The sequence below is a fragment of the Rhinopithecus roxellana genome, chromosome 15 (genome assembly GCF_007565055.1).
Source record: "Rhinopithecus roxellana isolate Shanxi Qingling chromosome 15, ASM756505v1, whole genome shotgun sequence".
Classification (NCBI taxonomy): Eukaryota; Metazoa; Chordata; class Mammalia; order Primates; family Cercopithecidae; genus Rhinopithecus; species Rhinopithecus roxellana.
This window is the reverse complement of record NC_044563.1, coordinates 33,079,844-33,103,304: the sequence shown is the minus strand read 5'-3', so window position 1 is coordinate 33,103,304 and position 23,461 is coordinate 33,079,844. Positions and strand designations below refer to the sequence as shown.

General features: G+C 40.6%; 1 protein-coding gene across 1 annotated transcript; it reads right to left on the bottom strand.

The window, feature by feature from the left end:
* Nucleotides 1–13,011: 13,011 nt before the first annotated feature.
* On the bottom strand, nucleotides 13,012–17,325 carry LOC104658617 (serine/arginine-rich splicing factor 8). Its single transcript, XM_010358687.2, has 2 exons — nucleotides 16,005–17,325; nucleotides 13,012–15,526 (listed from the first exon to the last, which is right to left on the bottom strand). The coding sequence occupies exon 1, from the start codon at nucleotides 16,973–16,975 to the stop codon at nucleotides 16,112–16,114; it is 864 nt and encodes a 287-aa protein (XP_010356989.1). The 5' UTR covers nucleotides 16,976–17,325; the 3' UTR covers nucleotides 13,012–15,526; nucleotides 16,005–16,111.
* Nucleotides 17,326–23,461: the final 6,136 nt, after the last annotated feature.

Sequence of the window (23,461 nt, the reverse complement as noted above, 5' to 3'; positions counted from 1 at the left end):
CAGACATTGGCATCACAGAACTTGAAGTATGGTAGGGAGGACAGACAGACAAGCAATTACAATACAGCGTGAGAAATGCTCTGATAAGGGAAGTACTGTGTGTTATGTTGAAGAGAAGTATAATTTAGGAGGAGAAGCTCTGGAAAGACAATGGGAATGGTGGAAAATCATACTTAATTATGAGATATGTTGAAACATGGTTCACAAACTAGAATAACAATTAATTTTTAGGCCCCTAAAGCTACTTGTTTGGCTCTCCTCTCTTGTCTCTCTAGCACGTATAAGGAATTGGCAAATGAGGAAGCTAATCCAGTTTGGATTACCAGGAAAGGTGAGGAAGCTGAGGAGTAGTTCCTATTGGGGTTAGAATGCCTGATTTATTTTTCTAATAATGACCAAATCAAAGAGAGCCTGCCTGGCTGAACCCATGTGTGGGCAACAGACAGTGTTTTACTGAGTCAAGAGAGTTGCTGATGCATAAGCAGCAGGAGGTTGAGTCATGTTTACCTGAAATGTAGGCAGAGCTGTCTTCTTTCTAGTAAAGCTAAATGTGGATGTTTAAAAATAATAGCAGTTGTTTAATGGGTATAGAAATTGAAATTTGCAAGATGAAAAAGTTCTTGAGATCTTTTTCACAGCAATGTGAATACACTTAACACTTGAAAAATGGTTAGGATGATTAGTTTTATGTTTTGGGTCTTTTACCACATTATATAGAAAAAACTAATATCAGACTTCACATCAATATGGATGTGGATAGAGGAGAAACTTATTCCTTCATTCAGTAAATAGTGAGTGGACCCCACAGGCCAGGCTCAGTGCAGATTGCTGAGGCCACAGAGGGTATACAACATGGTCTTAGCCATCCTGGAACCCACAATCTCTGCTTACCACCAGGTCATCTCTATTTTCAACACAGAACTTTACACATTTATTTCAGAAATACATCTGCCTAAGTAACCATTTCATTGTAATTATGAGTTAAAACAACTGCTGTTTATTTTAATTGGTAGCAAAAAAATTAGGGAAAACATTTAGTCCCATCTGTAAGTCTGTATGTGTCTGTCTTAGTTGACATGTAACAGCATCAGGGAATTATAAAAGACTCCCAAACAAAAAGACAGACAAATGTATTGGGGAAACCCCATCCCCAATATTCAACGTGGGTTCTTTTCTATTTCCCTAAGTGTCAGCTGGTCTGAGGAATAAAGGGAAAGAGTACAAGAGAGAAATTTTAAAGCTGGGTGTCCGGGGGAGACATCACATGTCGGCAGGTTCGGTGATGCTCCCTGAGTCGTAAAACCAGCAAGTGTTTATTAGCGATTTTCAAAAGGGGAGGGAGTACACAAATAGGGGGTGGGTCACAGAGATCACATACTTCACAAGGTAATAAAATATCACAAAGCAAATGGAGGCAGGCAAGATCACAGGACCACAGGATGGGGTGAAATTAAAATTGCTAATGAAGTTGGCATGTATTGTCATTGATAACATCTTATCAGGAGACAGGGTTTGAGAGCAGACAACCTGTCTGACCAAAATTTATTAGGCGGGAATTTCCTCATCCTAATAAGCCTGGGAGCACTGCAGGAGATGGGGGGCTTATTTCATCCCTTCAGCTTTGACCATAAAAGATGGCCGCTCCCATAGGGTCCGTTCATAGGCCTACCCTCAGGGTCACATTCTCTTTCTCAGGGATGTTCCTTGCTGAGAAAAAGAATTCAGCGATATTTCTCCTATTTGCTTTTGAAAGAAGAGAAATATAGCTCTGTTCCATCCGGCTCACTGGCAGTCGGAGTCTAAGGTTATCTCTCTTGTTCCCTGAACATTGTTGATATCCTGTTCTTTTTTCAAGGTGCCCAGACTTCATATCGTTCAAACACACATGCTCTACAAACAATTTGTGCAGTTAACACAATCATCACAGGGTCCTGAGGCGACATACATCCTCCTCAGCTTACAAAGATGATGGGATTAAGAGATTAAAGTAAAGACAGGCATAGGAAATCACAAGGGTATTGATTGGGGAAGTGATAAGTGTCCATGAAATCTTCACAATTTATGTTCAGAGATTGCAGTAAAGTCAGGCGTAAGAAATTATAAAAGTATTAATTTGGGGAACTAATAAATGTCCATGAAGTCTTCACAATTTATGTTCTTCTGCCTTGGCTTCAGCCAGTCCCTCTGATCAGGGTCCCTGACTTCCTGCAACACAAATGGAAAAACCATAGGTCTTGGCATCAGGAGGTTTTGGTTTAAATTTGAGCTTGGCTACTTACAAGCTATTTGAGCTCTCTGAGCCTCAAATTCCTCATCTGTAAAATGGGAATAATAATACCTATTTTGTATTATTGACATGAGAATTAAATGAGATAACCAATATGAAGCATCTAACCTATAGCAAAACTCAATAAATGCTAGTCCTTTCTTTCATCTCTATAAGTAGATGGATAAAGTTTCACTTAGAGAAAACATAGAATTAAGAAAATCTGGAACTTACAAGACAAGTATTTTAGGACTCTGGTTTATAATTTCAGAAAGAGCAAGTTCGGTTTATAAACTGGTTAGCTTCAGGATTCAACCTGATGATTCAATTCCAAATCAAGATAGGACCTTTAAAACACAGAACCTTTCCAGTACACCCCCCTAAGACCAAAATACCCTTGATCCATTGACTTTGATTAAGTCTCAGGCAGTTTTCCAGTGCAATAGCAATGGGATCATTGTGGGCAGAGGAACACTCCTTAAGAAAATGCCTATGTGTAGGAGGCTTCAAAGAGAGATAGACACATCATCTTTCATGGTGTGCAATGTTAACTTCCATAAAGTTCAGGCAACTAAATAAAATTAGGGGAAAAAAAGCACATGGGTAGATATTAAGAAACACTTTCCCTTGTAGAAGTGAGATGAGAGCATTCTGAAGATGAAGCAGGAGGGGAGCAGAAAATCCCAAGTGATTCATGCTTAGACCCAGGAGGTTCTTGGTTTGTAAACATGGAGGTTCACGATTTGTCTAAAAAGGCTTTATTAAGAAAAATGAAAAGGAACAGAAGGAACCATGGCATTGGCCATGTCCATTGACATATCTATTGAATTCTTAGGCTTGCTACCTGGTTCCCCTGGGTCCAAATTTTGGCCACCAGGGGTGACTAAATGACTTGTCATTTTCACCATAGACCTGAATATTACTGCTTGTGACCCCTTGAAGATGCCTCTTCCTGGTGCTTCCTTCCACCTCCCACCAAGAGCTCCACCTACATTTCCAATGGCGTCTAGATGGTGGACTCAGTTTCCGGGTCTTTCGCAGGCCCGTCCCCCTCACCTTGCCCAATGCAGAGTGAGCCCTTGTCCCTTGCAGCAAGCTTTGCTGTTAAAGTCACTGGGCATTTGAGGCCTTTGTCTTTGGATTATTAATCTGCTCTGCATGTACCCAGGACCCAACAATGAGAGCATCTGTTGCAAATCTAATATTAGCAACAAACTCAAGTCGCATCATCTTGTATAAAGAGAATATTGAGGGAGAAACATTTGATCACTAGCAGAGACATGCAGCATTGAACAAGGAGCTCTGTCAAATGCTTGGCTGTCTATTATTTAGGGAAGGGAGGACAGGAGGGGAGGGAGAAGACTGAAGAGTGTAAGCCTTTCTTTCTTCCCATCTGTTCAGCTCTCCCAGGGCAATATGACATACTCTTCACAACTCCTACAATATTTGACCCCAGGTCAGACATAGAGGTCCACTGTGACCCCAGAACACACAGATGACTTGGATGGTGCCCTTAGGAACAGCCACTCATGGGTCTGGGCAAAGGAGGGCATTTCTTTGGCAGAGGATCTACCTGACTAACAAGCCCAGAACAAGTCACCTGAATTAAACACCTTTGGACACATGACTCAGAAGACCCCAGATGTTTTACCTTTTCTACCAGTGCCAGAAGTAGAGTGAGATTATTTAAGTTAGTCCCCATGACTTGGGGCAACTTCCCAACCCAAATGGGTCATTTAGAAAACAGGGCATGTTTCAGAGGTCAGTGGGCCAACAGGTCAATTTGGCCGGGAGGGTTTCTAAGTTTTTTGAATTAGCTGCCAACATTGAAAAACCTGGAGATTTTAAAATAAAATTCCAAGTTCCAAGCTTCTCTTGAATATTCAAAAAATGACAGCCACATGGCCCTCATCCCCACACAACAATAGTCACCTCCACTGCCCAATTTTTTGGCCTTATCATGAGGCAGGAGCCATTGTCCTGACAGCAACACTCACTTAGATAACTTGCCAGAGCCTGCTGGGATTTTGAATTTTCCATCAGGGGTCAAGAGTCTCACTTGAGAGGTAGAGAGGAGATCTCTGGTCGAGTTTTCTCCAACCAAGCAACTTCTGGGTGCTGTGAGCCATGGGCAAAAACAGAAAAGCAAGGAGAAGGACCTTATTTCAAGGAGAAACAAGCTTCCACCACAGAAAAGCCAAGCCCAGTTGGCACAGTGACTTGAGTGAGAGAGACACGGCCAGCCAGTACAGCTTGGATGCTGGGACGAGCAACACAGAGAAACAGAAACATTGGCCAACAAGCCTGTCCGAGCCTTGTCACGTGTCCTCTTAGCTGGAATGAAGACGGGGGAAGGGTGGGTGCGGGGAGAGAAGAATGTGCCCTCTTCATGTCCCTTTGTACTTCCACTTCCTTTAGGGCCTGAAAAGAAGGAAAACAAACCAGAACTCTCACTGGCAGTTGCTGAAGAAACTAGACTCCCATCTACGCCTGCAGGCAAACCCCCCATGGACCAAATGCTAGATGGGTGGTTCTCAACCTTCAGTGCATGTTAGTGTCACTCAGGGAGCTTTTAAACCATTGTACTCCTGCCAATTAAAACAGAATTTCTTGCGGGGCAAGGGGATGGGGGCCCAGGCATTAGTATGTTTCAAATACGATTCTAATGGGAAGCCAAGGCTGAGAACCAATGTGCCAGAGCAGTGCTTCTCAACCATAAACTTGTCCTTGATTTACCTGGGAGGATTAGTTAAAAATGCAGATCTGAGTCATAGGTCAGGGCTGGAGTCTGAGTTTCTACACTTCTAACAAGCTTGCAAGTGATGCCCATGCTGCAGGATCCCAGCCCATACTTTGGTGACAAGGAGCTGGAGGACTTGTGCTTTGTCATCCTCTCTTCAAGTACTTCCATAGAGAAGATAGCAGATCTATCACCTCCAAGCCTGAAAGTAACAATGGCAATAGCAGTAAAAGTAATGATATTACTATTAAAATAATAAAATAATAATAATTAAAACATCAATAATAGCAAGACTTTGATGTGTGTTTCTTCCTGCCAAACACTATGCTCAAGTTACACTTTTTAAAAATATTCAACAACAAGATGTGAAATAATTGCTCATTCTTGCCTTGGGTTCTTTACTACTCAAAGTATCTTGTTTATATTAGCTTTTTAGACTTCACAACAACCCTATTGTCCTGGGTGCTGCTGTTATCATTCCATTTTAGGGAAGAAGGAGCTGAAATACACAGAGATGAAGCTGTTTGCCAAAGCCACCAGTTTACAAGCGCAGAGCTGGGTTTAGACACAGGGTGTATACTAATAATGACCCTGCTGCTCTGTCTCTCCAGGTACTTGGGCCTTGGAGTTGTGACTCACTTGCCCACAGTCATGCTAATCAATAGTGGAGCGAGGGTTCAAAACTCCACAGACTGAGCTATTGGGAGAGGAAATGAATGAGGTATAGAAAGTGCTAGACACAGTTCCTGGCATATCATGGATACTCATAATTTCTTTCTTTATTCCTTTTTCCCACTCCCCTAGAGCATTCCTTGGGGGCTGTCTTAGCTCTGGCCTCAATAACAAATTCCCTTAGACTAGGGGGCTTAAGTAACAAGCACTCCTTTCTCACAGTGCTAAAGCTGGGAAGTCTGAGATGAAGGTGTCAGCATGGTTGGGCTCTTGATGAAGGCCCTCTTCCTGGTTTACAGACAGCCATCTTTTTGCTATGTCCTCACGTGACAGAGAGTGAAATCTCTCTTGTATCTCTTCTTTTAAGGGCATTAATATCACTTATAAAGGTTTCACCCTCATGACCTAAAAACCTCCCAAAGACCCCACCTGCAAATACCATCACTTGGGGATTAGGGTTTCAACATATGAATTTTGGTGGGACACATTCAGTATATGGCAGGGTGCTGGATAGTGGGAAGAGAGAATGGAACATAGCAAATGGTATTTAAATGACCCTGCTCCCTAAAGGAGCCAAGTAATGTCAATGGCATGGACAGAGGAAAGGAGAGGGTTGACAGTAAGTCACACCCACTTCCTAGAGTGAGGCAGCCAATGGGGAGACAAAAACCAGCCCCCATACCTCTACGGGCTCATCCTGTGCCTGGCAGAACTGACAGGAAAGGAATATAGGTACCTAAGGCAGCCATTGCTACCCAGAAGGGTGATCTGTGTCCATTTGTCAAGCATGATTGGGAGAAAGTGATCAAAAGGGCTGCAGTGAGAACAGGAATGGACTGAAGCAGCTCTAAGAGCCCGTGTAGCTTTGGCACTGAACTTGAGGCTGACTGCTCCCAACAAAAGACACATTTCTCCAGGGGTTCTGAAACTAGCAGCATGGAGGAGAGCCTGGATATTGCTATGGTTTCTTAGAAGAAGCTGTAGCATGGTGAGAGCACCTGCTTGTCTGTGTCTCTATCCAAGCTGACTATAATCTCCATCTTATGTTCTATCCTTAGCATCTAGTACAGTGCCTAGCATGGAGAGAGTACTTAATTAACAATATTTGTTGAATGAATGAATGAATGAATGGATGGATGAATGAATGAAAATCTTTTATTCAAATATGAGAAAGGATTTATTCTCTGGCTCTTCAAGTTATTTCAACCCCTGCTTAGTACTGGTTATCTTATTTTAAAAGATAATGTGAAAGTAATAATGCTATAAGAGGGAACTATTTATTTTAGCTATTTCTTATTATGCTAGCCCTTTTTTTCACTTTTATTGATGTTTTAGGTCATTTATTCATTTAATCAACAATATTCATTGACTTCTCACTGCACGGAAAAAGAGAAAGACAACAGTCAGTTGTATTAATCTGATCTAATCAACAACATGAAACTATAGGTAAAATAAAGTACTTACAATTTTAGATGGCCATGTGTAAGTATAATTAAGGTGACATCATCATGAGAGGCAAGGTTAGGCCACTTGGTTCCTAAGGAGTTTCTCAGGTGGGAGAAACTTATTCGGTAGACACTCGATATTCACAAGGAATGGATCCTGAGATCTTGGCAAATTCCTAATCCTAGCACTTTTCTAAATATTATCCTTATCTGGAGCCAGGGTTTTCCAGTGCATAGCCTTAATACTCCAAATCTATTGCTTGTTCAACTCTCATACCTGATCTCCCACCTAGTAGCTGTTTTTCCAGGAAATTCCTACTGCAGCCTCTGATTTGAGGTTGCTCATAAGCAGCTGAAGTGACCATTGTTAGGTTAGTGAATGCCAGGGATCTGCTGTGACTGCTAGAGTCCAATCCAATTCGACAGTAGTATGAAGTGCCTAGTAGGAGTCAGATACATGTCATGTTAGCTGACACAGCAGGGAACTAAAAAGTATAATTCCTTCTCTTATAAGATTTGTATCTGGTAGGAAAGACAGAGCCATTCACAGGGATGGTTGTGAATTATGAGCGCTTTCAAAAGCTCTGTGGTCCCCAAGTTCCTCCACCCCCTGCTTACCTGAAACATCAGCCACTCCAACTGCTCAGGGGTTTCTGGAGGAGTATGCATTAACTGAGTTAAGACATTTATGGTTGCTTCATCCCCCCATTTAGATCCCTGCCTTGGCTCCTACTCCCTCACTCCTACATGCCCGCCCCTTTGCTAATCTGTGAGCACATGTTCCTATCTCAGGGCATTTGCACTTGTCCTCTGCCCACAATGATGCCCCATTCCCGTGGTCACAGGCTCAAGGACCGCATCCCCCAGAGGTTTTGCCAGCCATTCTATCAGATAAAGCAGCCTCTGTTGCTCTCTAACCCCTTACTCTGTTTTATTTTTCCTCATAGTCCTTACAATTACTTGACATGTTATTTTATACCACTCTTGATAATGAGAATAGATGCTCCAAGAGAGTTGAAACTTCTTTGTCTTTTTCACTCTTGTGTCCTCAATTCCAAGAACAGAGCCTGGAACAGTAGGTGCTCAGTAAACATTTATTGAATGAGTAAATGAATAAATGGGCCCTGAAATACACAGACAGACACAATCTGAATCTTTTAAGAAGAGGCCTGAGGGATGGGTCAAAAAAATTAAAAGATTTTGGCAGGGCGCAGTGGCTCACACCTGTACTCCCAGCACTTTGGGAGGCTGAGGCAGGCAGATCATGAGGTCAGGAGTTCGAGACCAGCCTGACCAACATGGTGAAACCCCCCTCTACTAAAAATACAAAAGTTAGCTGGGTGTGGTGGCATGCACCTATAATCCCAGCTACTCAGGAGGCTGAGGCAGGAGAATCTCTTGAACCCGGGAGGCGAGGGTTGCAGTCAGCAGAAATTGTGCCATTGCACTCCAGCCTGGGTGACAGAGCGAGACTCCATCTCAAAATTAAATAAATAAATAAAAGATTGTGGTGAGAACAGGAAAAGATGCTCTCAGAGATCTACAGGCCTGGGTGTGGTACTTTTTTGGGTGGAGGGCCCTGAACTATTAGAACACAAGGAAACTGTTAGAACATAAGGAAACTGAATGCCAGGATACCAGTAGTACAAATATTACATTTTGTAAGGTGGCACCTGTAACAATGATGCCCTTTCCCTACAGTGCTCAGGTCTTGCCCTCCTTTGTCTACCTGAAACTGCTTATCTCCATAACATCCAGCACTCGCTGCAGATTAGTGAGAAGGTTCCGACAGTTGCTACAGATCAGTGGCAATGAGGAGCAACAAGAGAATGTTAGAAACTTCATTTTGAGAGGCTGGTGAGCAGAGTGGGATCCGCAGGGCAGCTGGAGTGAGGGGCTGTTCCTTAGCCTGGTTCTGTTCAATTCAGATGGGTTTCCTTCCCACTTATCTCTGCAGCCAATTCCTAGCAACTGTTTGTGGTTTTCTACTTAAAGCAATGATAGGTAATTCAAACATTGAACAAAACCCCAACTTCTAATTTCTATATGGTCACAGCTCAGTGAAATAAATGTCAGGGTGAAGTTATTTCTAAATATCTGGAAAGGACTTCTTACACATACACAAAATAGTTAGCGTAATGGTTAATCTTTATGAATAATTTAGTGTGACCAGGTAGTCGAAACCTACAGTTAAAATTTTAAAATAAATCTTAGAGTCAAGACCTGAACACCAACCTCTGCTAGTGTGCATTCAAGTATAGTTTCTAATGCACATCTTACAAATGTGGGCTTATACGTAATAGTAATAATAGCCAACATTTATTTAGCACAAATTGTGTTTGCTTTGGTCTGAACTTGTTGTGTGCCAACTCTAGCACAGGTGCAAATAGCTAAGAGCTCCCTTTGCCCAAATAAGGAAGTGAACAGCCAGAGGAAAGAGATGATTTACTGAAAGATTGCTCAATAAGCTAGTGTAGGAGTTCTGAAGAAAGGTTGGTTCTTCTGGCTCCTGATTGTTTTTGAAATCTTGACCTTGCCCTGGCAACACTGCAACAAGGCCAAATACAACAGGGAGAGGAATCTGCAAATAAGTGTGTGTGAACTTTTGTACAAATACGTGGGCAGATCATGAGAAAAAAAGAAGTTTCCTACTAGTGAAAGTAATAGGTAGGAGATAGTTTGGCAGTTTCTTACAAAACTGAACACACTCTTACCGTATAATTCCACAAATGAGCTCTTTGGTATTTACCCACATGAGCTGAATATTTTCTCCCACACAAAAGCCTGCACATAAAAGTTTACAGCATTTTTATTCATAATTGCAAAACTTGGATGCTTCCAAGATGTCCTTCAATACATGAATAAATAAATGAACTGTGATACATTCAGACAATGGAATATTATTTGGCAATAAAAAGAAAGGAGCTTTCAAGCCACAAGACATTGAGGAAATTTAAATGTATATTACTAAGTGAAAAAAAAAGCCCATCTGAAAGGGTACTCTATGATTCCAACTACATGACATTGTAGAAAAGGCAAAACTATAGAGGTAGTAAAAACAGTGGTTGCCAGAGGTTAAGGAGGGATGAATGGGTGGAGCACAGAGAATGTGTTAGGGCAGTGAAACTACTCTGAATGATACTATAAGGGTGGATACTTATCACTGTGAGTCATTTGTCCAGATTCAAAGAAAGTGCAACACCAAGACTGAATCCTAATATAAAGTATGAGCTTTGGGTGATAATGGTGTGTTCATCAATTTGTTCATCAGTTGTAACAAATGCACCACTCTGGTGGAGGATGTTGCTGAGGGAGGCTATGCATGTGTGGGGACAGGGTCTATAGAAGAACTCTAACTTCTTCTCAGTTTTGCCATTAACTATTCTAAAAAATAAAATTCATTAATTTAAAAATAATGAGTAGGGCTGTGGGAGTGGTGGTGAGGACAGTGGTATAACTGAGCATTGCAGAAATAAAGGATATGAGAGTAGGTCCTTGCCCTTGGGCTTATCCTGGAGGTAGGGAGAATGCAGAGATGCACAGAATTCTTGCTCGAATCTATCGAGCACCTCCTACATGCCTATCATATTTACATCGCACAATATCTTCACAAAAATCCTGCCCTGTAATTTCAGCTCAGAGAAAATCAATGATTTTTTGCTGAAAGTCACATGACCACAAAGTGGCAAGGCCAGGTTCAAATGCTGTTCAGCTGGCTCTACATCCAGTTTTCCTCTGTAATTAACTGCTGGAAAGGTAGAAGTGGTGACTAAGGGAAAGGTTTGCTTTACTAAACACATCACACTTCAGAATCAACTTTGTATGCATGATACACAGCACACCAATGGATGGGCTGAGTTTGTGACTAGAGGGAAAACATAAAACCACATCATCATTTATTTATTTCATCACTAAAAGAAAAATAAGAGGCTGTGAGGGAGGAGGTGATGGAAGGAATGATTAACAGAGAATCATTATTACTATCCAGAGTAATTGCCTTCCTAGAATTTCTCGTACTAAGGATGCAAGGTCATTTGTAATAGACAAACAGAGGCACACGTTCCTGGGAGTCACCTTCTCTTTGATAGCGAGGAAGGAAACCCTTGGCAGCCCTGGAGCCATGCCAGGGAAGCTTGCTGCACAGCCGGGTGCCAATATAAGGAGTGGCCTGGGCCCAGGGAAATCTATCTTGGTTCATCACAGTCACCACTTTGGCACAGGCCTCTTGACCCTTCATGTACTGATGGGAGGACTGAAGTGGCAGCAAGATGCAGAAATGCAGGGGAACAGACGGGAAAGCAGTGGGAGAACTCGGATTAGAAAGCCGCATGCTTTCAGGACTGGCCTTCAGCTTCATTGCAACGTTTCTGTTTTGTGGCAGCCAATCTGAGAATCTAGTCCAGCAGTATGAACTCCTTTCACAGGGCCCTCCACTACAGTTACTTAAACCTTTTTAACGCTTTATCTCAGATATTGCAAAAGATTTCTGTAACTCCAGTTACAACAGAGTTTTCTCTACCCTTTGAATACCACCTAAGGGACTGATTGCTTTCTTTGGCCAATGGCAAGGCTCCAGTCCCCAGAAACATTCTCTAACCCACTAACCTGAGGCCCATCTTACATCAGGAGGTCTAATAGGAGGTGGGTGGAGCTTCTCCCACACAGTACCCTAACAGGGGACATTTTCCCCGACATCCAGAACCTCACACCATAGTTCTGGTTATACTGTGAAAAAGAGAAATCCCTCTCTGAACGTCCTTTCTGGCACCCAGTGAGGAACAGCACAGAGCCTTTGTTGTAACTAAGTCCCCCAGACCCCTCTAGACCCAAGCAGGCTTCCTCAAGTCTCCTTCCTTCTCTGTAGTACACGGCTGGGACTCGGCCCATCTTCTTCACCTCTATGTTCACCCACCCTATTCTTTAATTTCCATGCTGGTGGAAGAGGGAGTTAAAATCTCCCTACCTGCCTACTTCCTTGCTACCCCAAAGAGAGAACAAAGGCTTCACTTCTTACTGCTGCAGGGAAACAGAAGTCAACACACACACATACTCACACACTTACACAGACACACACACAATTTTAGTACCTTACAAAGCTGTTATCTGAATATCATTAGATTAATTTTCCACTCCCATCTCAGATGGTAATGATAGGTCCTTGTTATGGTTTAGAATATTTTCCCCTCCAAAACTCATAGCTCACTGCAGCCTAAAACTCCTGGACTCCAGGGATCCTCTCACCTCAGCCTCCTGAGTAGCTAGGACTACAGGCATGCGCTACCATGCCCAGCTTGGGAACTTAAAAATAGTGTTGATGCCTACGTCCCACTTCCAGAGATACTGATTTAATTGGTTGAGAACCAGCAAACTATGGAGAACAGATCCAGATACATAGAAAATCCTTTTAAATAGTTAAGAAAAGACAGATAACCCAATAGGAAGGTGGACAAATTCTTTAAAAGGCACTTCATAAAGGAGGATATCCAAGTGACAAAAAAACAAACAAACAAAAAAAGGTACAACTTCTTTGGTAATCAGGGTAAAGAAAATTAAAACCAAATGAAATACCACTATATACCCAACAGATTTGCAAATATTAAAAGGCCTTACATTAACAAGTGTTAATGAGAATGTGGAGCAACTGTAATTCTCATCAACTGATGATAATAGTATATATTGGTAGAACTACTTTGGAAAATAGTTGAAATTATATAATAACATTGAACATGTACTTGACCTATAGCCCAGCAAATGCACTTTTGGGATTGATAACTGAAATGTATATACACATGTACATCAGGTTATATGTATAAAAATATTCATTGCTTCCTTATTCAAAGTAACTAAAATGGGAAACAACCCAGATGTCCATCAAATAGAACAATAAAAACTGAATTACGATTTATTTATTAGTAAAACACTACACAGCATCAAAAATAAACTCAGCCACATGCAACAATACAGAGATCTTAAAGACATAATATTGAGCAAAATAATCAGTACACACAAAATTTCATTTATACAAAGCTCAAAAACAAAATTAAGCAGTATTTTTAGAAATGCACTTACAAATGATGACTGACCCACTCAAGGAAAGTATTTAACATTACTCTGAAAGTTCTGGAAATTCTTGATTTTCCTTTCTCAATTTCTACACCCATCACCACCCCCAGTCTTCCTCAACTCACTAAACAGCACCCTCATCCATTTAGCATTTCAAGCCGGTAAGTGAGAAGTCATCCTTAATTCTGCTTTTTCATTAATTTCCCTACTTCTAATCTATTATGTGTCTTATTAGATCTAAGATCAATATATTTCCTGAATATGTCTATTTATGTCCATTTCCAACACCACTGCCAAAGTCTAAGCAATTGTCACCTTTCTTTCTGAATTACTGCAATAGCCTCACAGCTTCCACTCTTGACCACATACACTCCATTCTGCACTCAGCCCTCATAGTGATCATTATAAAGGATAAAATGGTGTGGCCAGTTAGCTCAGTTGGTTAGATCACGGTGCTAATAAAATGCAAAACATGTCACATCACTCTTCTCCATGGTTCACGTCCTCCGTGTGTTCAGGTCTTCCACATGTAGAGGTAGAGGTAGGGTATGTTCACACCTTCAATGACAACTACACATTTCTGCTCCAACAGGTCCAAAACTGTTCCTAGGTTTCAAAGTTGTTTTTCTGTTTGTTTTTTGAGATGGAGTTTCACTCTTGTTGCCCAGGCTGGAGTGCAATGGCATGATCTCAGCTCACCACAACCTCCGCCTCCCGGTTTCAAGCGATTCTCCTGCCTCAGCCTCCAGGTAGCTGGGATTACAGGCACGCGCCACCATGCCAGGCTAATTTTTGTATTTTTAGTAGAGACAGGGTTTGACCATGTTGGTCAGGCTGGTCTTGAACTCCTGACCTCAGGTGATCCACCTGCCTTGGCCTCCCAAAGTGCTGGGATTACAGGCGTGAGCCACCACGCCCGGCCCTAGGTTTCAAAGTTTTTAACATATAAAAAGCTGCTGATTTTAACATCATATTTGGTCACATGTTTAAGATGTTCTACAGATATTTTTGCTTCAAAGCTGCAAACTCCAGCTACGCCTGGGTCTCATACTACCCCCGGAAATTGACAATGCTCCCCTACCCATAGGGCTGCCCCATACCCGTCCCACTCCGTCCCATTTAATAAATATACCTCACCTCCCTTCGCCACCTGCTGGACGTGAGTGGCTACTACGATGCCATGGGTATCCTGATTTTTTATTTCTCAGACAGGACTGCTCTGTATGTATCTTTGGATTCTACGTAGATTTATATTGGTAAAATATCACATTTGTCATGACCAGAAGAAATGTCATTATGGTAAAATTTAGATTCTGGAGTCTATATATGAAAACAATATTAACTACTAACTGTTGTAACAACAAAATGTGGGATTTATATCTACAGACCACCGCCACCTTGCCAGTTCATTCAAGAATTGAATCCTGAGTTTAGCAGTTTCTTCACAAAGGAAATGGAATATTTTTAATTGATAATTCAGTCAAAAATATTAATGAAGATCTATATGATTGAAAGAATAAATTTATTCAACTGGCTCCAATATAATCCTATTGTCACTAGATCATAGACATCAAATTGTTATTTTTCCCTTTGCTAGTAAAGGTATAAGCAAAAACAATTGCAAAAGAACACATAACATCCAGTAGGGATAATAATGAAAGCCAAAAATGGATTATCTGAAAATAATTTTAGAGGTAAAAAAACCATAGGTATGAGGAGAAAAGAGAGAAACTACAAATAAACTGCATTGTGATAAAACAAGCACATGGCTAAAAGCCTATTAAGGATTTTTTAAAAATTATATTTTGAGAAACACTTGGTGCTAATTTTCTCAAAAGTACAAATATCCACAAGTCATACAGAAAATAAAACAACCTACTTTCCATCAAAAGTTTCTAATTTTGAGAAAAGATAACACCAAGAAAACAATTTTAACTACAGAAACAATGGTTAGCGTAAAAAATTCATAATCAAAAAGATACACATTTTAAGTACTCAACAAACTTATAAACCATTTCTTACATAACATTCTCCATATTTTAAGTTCATACATGTTGATATGATCAGAGTTACAATTTTTCAGAAAAGACGGGGGGAAAGGTGTGATTATCATCAGCTAGATGTGCTCACTGCATGCTCCATTATTTATCTGCAAGGCCTGGGTGGCTGGAAGTGCAGTTGACAGGCATTTTAATAAACTGGACAGCCATTTGTTCTTCAGGACAAGGCGTGTTTTCCCCAGGAGCAATCAGAAGAAAACAGGAAGCAGCTCAGCACTCTGCACTGCAACAGGCCACCTTAATAGCTAACCAGCATCACTCAACTGCTACGCAGCCGGGCCTGGTGCACAAAAACACAAAAGAGATTAGACTTGTGTTTGCTAAAAACCCAGTCCTTTCACATGAAAAATCTTTACACAAATTTGGGTCATACTACCTTTTAGACCTGGAGGTAAATAAAATTATCCATATTAATTTACACCACCTTTTGTAGGTTTTTAACTTTAAGGAATGAAGGCAATGTTGAAGCAATGTCTTGACAGCGTTAGGCTGTGTGTAATGGCTGCACACGTTTCCTTAAAAGTCAGGAGGCCACAAATTAGGTTACCAATCTGTTCATTTCAAACCAAAACAGTCGTCACTATAGAAATAAAAATAAATTTTTGCCTCAAATATACAAACCCAATAATGCAATCTTAGGTCGTTCACCTCCTAAGTTACAAGAAAATGTGAATAACAACAAAACGGCGCATAGAACGAATTTTGCCACCTGATGCAAAGCTTCAAACTGGTGAAAAGGTAGAAAAGTGTGACACAACCTTTTCAATAGGCAGCCCCTTCTTCCAGGGACGTTGCTTCCATGGACTGAGTATGTGATCCTTTTCCCCAAGTCCTCCATCATGTTGCTTTCTGATGCATCATTTTCTTAAGAGGACGTCTGTCCTTCCTCTTCGGGAGACTTGGGGGGCCTCTTGGATCGCGACCTGGACTTGGATTTCCTCTTGGATATCCGGGGAGGACTCCTGGTCACAGATGAAGACCTGGACCGTGAGCGAGACCTGGAGACCGAGGAGGACTTGGATCGTCGCGCAGAGCTCGATTTGGAGGTTGATGCAGAGCGAGAGCTAGTGGAGGACCCAGACTTCGAGTGAGACCGGCTGCTGTGATATCGGCTGTAGCGAGAGCGGCCGTAGCGAGAGTTACTGTAACCAGATGAGCTGTGGCGAGATCCGCCGTAGCGAGAATCCCTGTGGCGAGATCGGCTGTAGGGAGAGCGGCTGTAGCGTGACCGGCTGTAAGGAGATCGGCTATAGGGAGACCGGCTAATGCGAGAACCCCTATAGCGAGATCGGCTGCGGGACCTGGAGCAGCTGGGACCCCGGGATCGGCTGCGGTGTCGCCGCCTGGGGCTGCGGCTCCGCCGTCCGTAGCTGCGGCTCCGCCGTCCGTAGCCGCCGCCTCCGGACCTGCCGCGTGGCTCTCTCTGGCGGCTGCGGGGCAGGTCCCGGCGGCCATAGCGCGCCACCTGCACCCGCAGCTCACGTCCGTCCAGCTCCGCCCCGTCCATGGCGGCCTCGGCGTCTTGCGCGTCGCGCCGGTCGTGAAAGCGGACGAAGGCGAAGCCCCGGGGCGCCTTGGTGTGGGGCTCCCGCGGGATGTACACGTCGCCCACGCGCCCGTACTTCTCGAACACGCGTCTCAGGCTGTCGGGAGAGGTCCGGTAGGTCAGGTTGTCCACCTTGAGGGTGATCATACCGTCCACGTCGGGAGGGGGGCGGCCGCAGCTCATGGCTCCCAGAGCAGGCCGGGCCCGGAAACTGGCGCTGCTCTGGGCGCTGACGGTGTGACCTGCGTTCCTTTCTCGCGGCTGCGCCCCGCGTGGGGACGCCGGGAAAGGCCGGGCGGAGAGGCTGGCGGCAGAGCTCCGCAGGGAGCGCCCTGGAGCAGCAACTTTCAAATTCTCAGTTTCAGGCCAAATACTCCAGGACCCAGAGGAAGGTTTTCTCTTGGTAGCTGAACTCCAAATGAAGCCAGGTCCCAAAGATCCTGGCTTTATCCCTGGGCAACATCCTAACCTAATCAGCGCCCAGCTAATGTAATCACTGGGCTGGGTTTAAATTAGACGTCCCACCCTCCCATGCCCCTCCCTATTATTCTAATTTTAAACCAATCTTAAGAACAAAGCTAACTGATTAAAGGTCAATTTATAGGAACAGGCAATCCAGATAAATATTAAACAAAAGAAACCTAGGGTAGCAATATTAATATCCAGTATATTGATAGGATCAAAGAAGCACATTTTATAGTTATTGAAAAGAAAATTCACTAGGAAAACATGACAGTGATGAACTTAACGCACCTAAACACACAACAGTGACACATAGAAAGCCAAGACTGAGAGTTATAAGGTAAAACTGAAAAATCTGCACTCATGATGGGAGTTTTTATTTCCCCGTAACACCGTTTTCTCAGAAATCAATAGTGCAGAGAACAAAACTAGTAATGCTATAATAATTTGCACAACAAACAACAATTTTGATCATATAACCTGCAACAACCAAAAACGTGTAGAAAACACAAGAATTTCACAATACAAGACTACAAAATAAATGTCAATTAAAATTTCATAGGTCAATAACTTGAGTACATCTGGACCTCAGTGAAATAATATTGAAGGTTAAAAATAAAAAACCTGAATCCAATCATATTTATTTGAAAATTAATAACCACATTTCTAAAACTTTTTTATGTTGAAGTCAAGCAATTAGTAAAGCAAAACCAAAACAAAAGAATAAAACATTAAAAATAGAATTACAAGTAAACAAAAGGGATGATATTTTTTTAAAAAGATGATTAATAAAATTGAAATCTAACACTTTTAAAGAAAAAAACAATTTAGCAATACTAATGAAGAAATACAGTTTCTAGATCTGGAAAGGAAATATACAGAAAGGGCCTAGAGCATCTTGGAGTGCTGGAAAATGATGTGAGAAATAGAAAACAAGCAAAAGCATTGATGGGGTAATTTTAATGTGGTACAAAAACCAATAAAACAGCTCCCAGTGGCCACATATTGAACAATTTAAGGAACAAACTAAAATACTACTATATCATATTCCAAAATACAAAATATGAATCTGTGCTGTCGTAAATAAATAATTAAATAAATTAACACATTGGAGAGAAGAGAGAAAACTCCTCTGCAGGAGAATTCTAAATAAATTAAATTAATTAAAATGTTGCTGATTTTGAAAATGTTATGTAACCTTATATACATAGAATTGTGCTTTTTATATTTTAATGTATTTTGTGTTTTATTTCCCTCATCTATATTGTTCCGTCTAGCTGTACTTGATCCTGTTGCCTTGCCGTAAGGCATTCAATGGTATAAATGTTTTGCTGTTCATGGGCACTTGGGTTGTTTCCACTTTGGGCCTCTTACAGTGTTGCTCAGAACACGCTTGGACATGTATACTGGAACTCATGTGTCCTTTTACGTATGAATGGATCCCTTGTCATAGAATACAGGAAGCCCACTGTAACCTCTGGGTTCAGCATCAGTGAATTCAGCCAACTGTGGGTAGAAATTATTCAGAAAAAAAAACAATAAAAATAAAACATAATACAGTAAACAATTATTTACATAGCATTTTCATCATAATGTAAGTAATCTAGAGATGACTTAAAGTACATTGGAAGATATGTATAGGTTACATGCGCATACCAAGCCATTCCTCAGAATCCTCAGGGGTACCTATGGACCAAACCCCCTCCGCCTGCAGAATATCAAAGGACAACTGTATGTGAATTCAAACTTTATCATGCCTGATTGTTTTTCAACAGTTTTTATCAGTTTACACACAGGATAGCTGTATATGAGGGTGCTCAGTGCTCTTCACTTTTGCAAACCTTTGGTGAATATCAGACTTTTTAGTTTTAGCGGGTTAGGTGAGGGCATTAAGATTTGTTTTACCTATGATTGCTTCCCGGCACAACAGCCTGGGGTGACACAGTGAGACTTTGTCACTTAAAACTTAAAAAAAAAAAGAAATTATTTCCCTAATTACAAATGAGAGTAATTTTTTCATGTTCGTTGGCCATTTGGATATTCTCACTCATGAGCTGCCTATTATGTATTTTGTCCATTTTTCTATTGGGTTGGCGTTCTCTGCACTAGCTCTTTATATATAATGGATATCAGCTCTTTGCTGGATATGAGTAATACAGTATTGGTTCACACTCCTTGGTGTGTCATTTCTCTCTTTTTTTCATATCTTTTGATGAACAGAAATCCCTCTTTATTTCTAATAGTAAAATATTATTTAAAATCACTAACATACATGGTGACTATAACATGGCAAACACTGTTCAATTTACTCTTCGTACAATAAATCATTTAATTCTTATGACCTGTAAGAAAAATCTTACCTCTAATTTTCAGATGACAGAACTGAGTCATGGAGACAGTAAGTCACTTGTTCACCATGGTAGAGCTAGCACTGTTAGAGTCTAGCACTGTTAGAGTCAAGTATTTAAATGACAACCCCCAAAATGATGCCTTAAAACAAAAAAAGACTTCTCCCTTATCAAACTGTAATATTTGAGCTGATATCAACAGTACCTCTAAGCACAGAATACTGAGTCCAGACACAGACACATGTACAGTTGACCCTGGAACAATGAGGGGGTTCAGGGTGCTGAACCCCTGTGCAGTTGAAACTCCTCAAATACTTTTGACTCCTCCAAAAACTGAACTACTAAGAGCTTACTGTTGACTGGAAGTCTTACAGATATCATGAATGGCTGATTAACACAGATTTTGTATGTGACATATACTAAATATTGTATTCTTACAGTAAAGAAAACTAAAGAAAATGTTTTTAAGAAAATCATGAGGAGAAAACGTATTTACTGTACTATACTGTATTTATGGATACCTTAACAAGATGAATAGCCTGTCTGAAATGGCTGATAACCTCACTGCAGATCTCAATGTACACTACACATCAAGCAATTCCACATTTTCTTATACTGTCATGACTTTTCTCTGCTTCTTGGGAACATTTCCAGCATCACTAGTGGCACTTCGTATGGGCCCCATAGTATTACTCAAGCTTTAGGATATTGTCCTAAACATGATACTCAAGAGATCACTTTTTACTGTGATAGACAATTTACTAGAGAGAAAAAAATTGCTCAGGCAGAGATGATTAGTGTCCTGCAGCATTTTAAGAGGATACTCACAACACGAGCTCACCGCAATGGCAAAAGGAAGAGGCTACAAAATTCTTACAATAATACAGTATTACTATAGTTAATTTTATGCAGTTATGATTTAATACTGTATCTTTACATTTGTTTACATTTATCTCAACTTCAAATGGCATTATATATGGTCTGTGTGTGTGTGTAAATTCTGATAAATTTAACTTTTTGTAACAGAATTGTACATATTTTATGGTAGTAAATGTTAAAATACACTAATATCTATAAATATTTTATGCATTCATGACATACCTCATTTTTTCTTATATTTTGCAATATTTCTAGAGTACAAGAGGCATCCAGGAGTTTTTTCAAATTGTTCTAAATCTCCAAAAATTTACCGATACAGTTGTGAAAAAAAATCCCTGTATAAGTGGACCCATGCACTTCATTTGTTCAAGGCTCAACTGTATATGTGGGAGTCTGTATATAATAAAGGCGGCTTACCAATCCCATGAAAAGTAATTGATAATTCAATAAGGGATATTGATATTGGGGGGAAAAATTAAAATAGAGCTCTACCTTACACTACTTAGAAGAGTAAATTAGTGATGAATTAAAGACTGTATAAAAGAGAACTTTAGGGCTATTTGAGAATATACTGAAGAATGTGTTTATGAATTCAAGGTGGGAAAAGTATCTTAAAGAAGAGCCAAAAGCAGAAACAATGATGAAAATTTCTGACATATTTAACTCATTCCAGTGTAATAAGGACATAAAACATTGAGACAAGATACAGGATAGAAGAACAGTTTTGTCATATGTAAAATAGACAATGAATAAGTATCCTGAAAACTTCTATAGATCAATACAAACAATGAGTCAACCCAAAAGAAGGGATCGAAGCCTTAGAAAAGGCAACTCGTAAAAAAGGAAATCCAGATGGCCAATAAATATGAGGGGATGTACAAGATCACTAGTAATTGAGAAAATGCAATGAGACATTTTTCTCGATTTAAATTAGAAAAAGTGAAATGATCTGACAATGTAAAAATGGGCCAAGATATGGGGAAACCAGAACTGTCCCACTGCTAATGGAGATAGAAATTGTAGACTGATTTAGCTATTCTTAGAATAATTGAAAACAAATATCAGTATAGCCAAGGAACTCTAGTTCTATGCACACAGCTGTTCAGGAAAGTGTTATTTATACATAACGAAGATGTGGAAATAATCTACATGTCCATCAGTAGGGGAATGAATAAAATAAAAAATTACACAGATCTGTTGACTCTGTTGGAGTCATTAGGATCTATATATGTAACAATCTGTCTAGGCCTTGTAATATTGAGTGTTTAAATAGGTAGGAGGAGGAAGAGAAGTTGATAAAACCAAACCTGACATATCATCTTGGCTGTGTAGACTTCTGACTATAAACATGGAGAATATGCATCGAACTCATAATTGTTATTTCTCAGAAATGAAGAGAAGCCTTCAGAAATGAAGGAACAGAGGTCATGGGAGAGGACAAAGATGGCTCTACACTTGCTCTTAGATAATTTTCATTATCAATGTTCCTTGATTTTCCAAAATACAGTACAGAATAGCAAAAGCTTATTATAGGACATGGGCAAACAGCTGGATATGGGCAATTTTTACAAAGAAGAGTGACCCAAATTGAAAGTGTCAAATGAAGTAATATAGAATTCTAATTGCAGTTGCTTGAAGAAGCCCTCCACAGCCACCCCTAACTCCCTGAACTTTCCAAAAGACTAATTTAGAAACAAGTTTAGCTGTACTATTGCTTGTCCTTATTTGGCAAGAGAATGCAAAATATTTTTGAAAGTAGCTGAATAGAAACAGGAGGACAATAGGAACAATATTTTCTACAAATTATTTGTGTGCTTATGTTTCTTTTCTTTTACTCTCCAATATTTTTTTTAATGATAGCTATTCCAGGGCATCTATCTGCCTAGGATAAGATTGTGATGCTGCTGAAGATAATAAGCAGAAATTCAGTTCTCACATTCCATGTTGGAATGTGAGCCAAGCTACCGTGTCCAGAAATTGTCAGAATTCCTTTCTTTCCTGCACTTTCATATCCACAATCCGACCTCATCACCTAATTTTAGCAACCTCCAATTCTCACCTGGAATATAGGAGCAAGAAAGTCTCATTTTCCACTGAAAGATGAGTGGATGTAGTTGGCGGAAGTAGTCATCCAGATGCTAACTTAATTGAGCTGACCCAAGGAACTAAAGTAACTTCTCCAACGGATTTTTATCAAAATCTGTGTGTTTAGCCTTACTTTTACTCCCAACTCTGGAGGTACCTGGTGTCACAAAATCTTGATTCCTTTTGGTTCTGCACTGGGGATTCCATTACCCTCCAGGTTTTCTCCCTGCCAACCTAGCATTCAGCTTTCCACTGTTTAAGATGGTTCCCACTTTTCCAGCTGCTCCTGTCTTGTCTCCTGTTCAGTTTTCTCCAGTTTAAAATACGTGCAATAAAAATGCATACACCATAGGTCTCCACATCAGTGAGTTTTAACAAGCACATACACCCATGTAATCATCACCCAAAAGGAGATGTAGAACATTCCCACGGCCCCATCACATTCTCTCACACCAGGATCTTGCTTCCCACCAGAGGCAATCATGTTCTAAACTCGATGACCACAGCTTACTTTGGTCTATGTTTGCAATGAATACGAATAAAAATATACAATAGGTTTTCCTATTTTATAGTTTCCAAATCTGATGTTTGTAAGATCCAGCTATTCCTGTTGCATGTACCAGCAATACATTCCATTTTGTTGCTGAATAATATTAAATAAGCTACAAGTTTTAATAAGCTATGAGTTTTTCTGCTTATATATTCAGAGATATATGAATTATCCATAGTTTGTGATTCTTATAAAATGTGTAGGTATTTAGGAGGAGAACTGCTATAGATTGATGAGTGCTTAAGTTTATAGAACATTGACAAACGGTTTTTCAAAGGGGCTGTATGATGGTACATTCCCAGTAGCAATGCACGTGAGAGTCAGTTGCTCTGGAAATGGGACTGT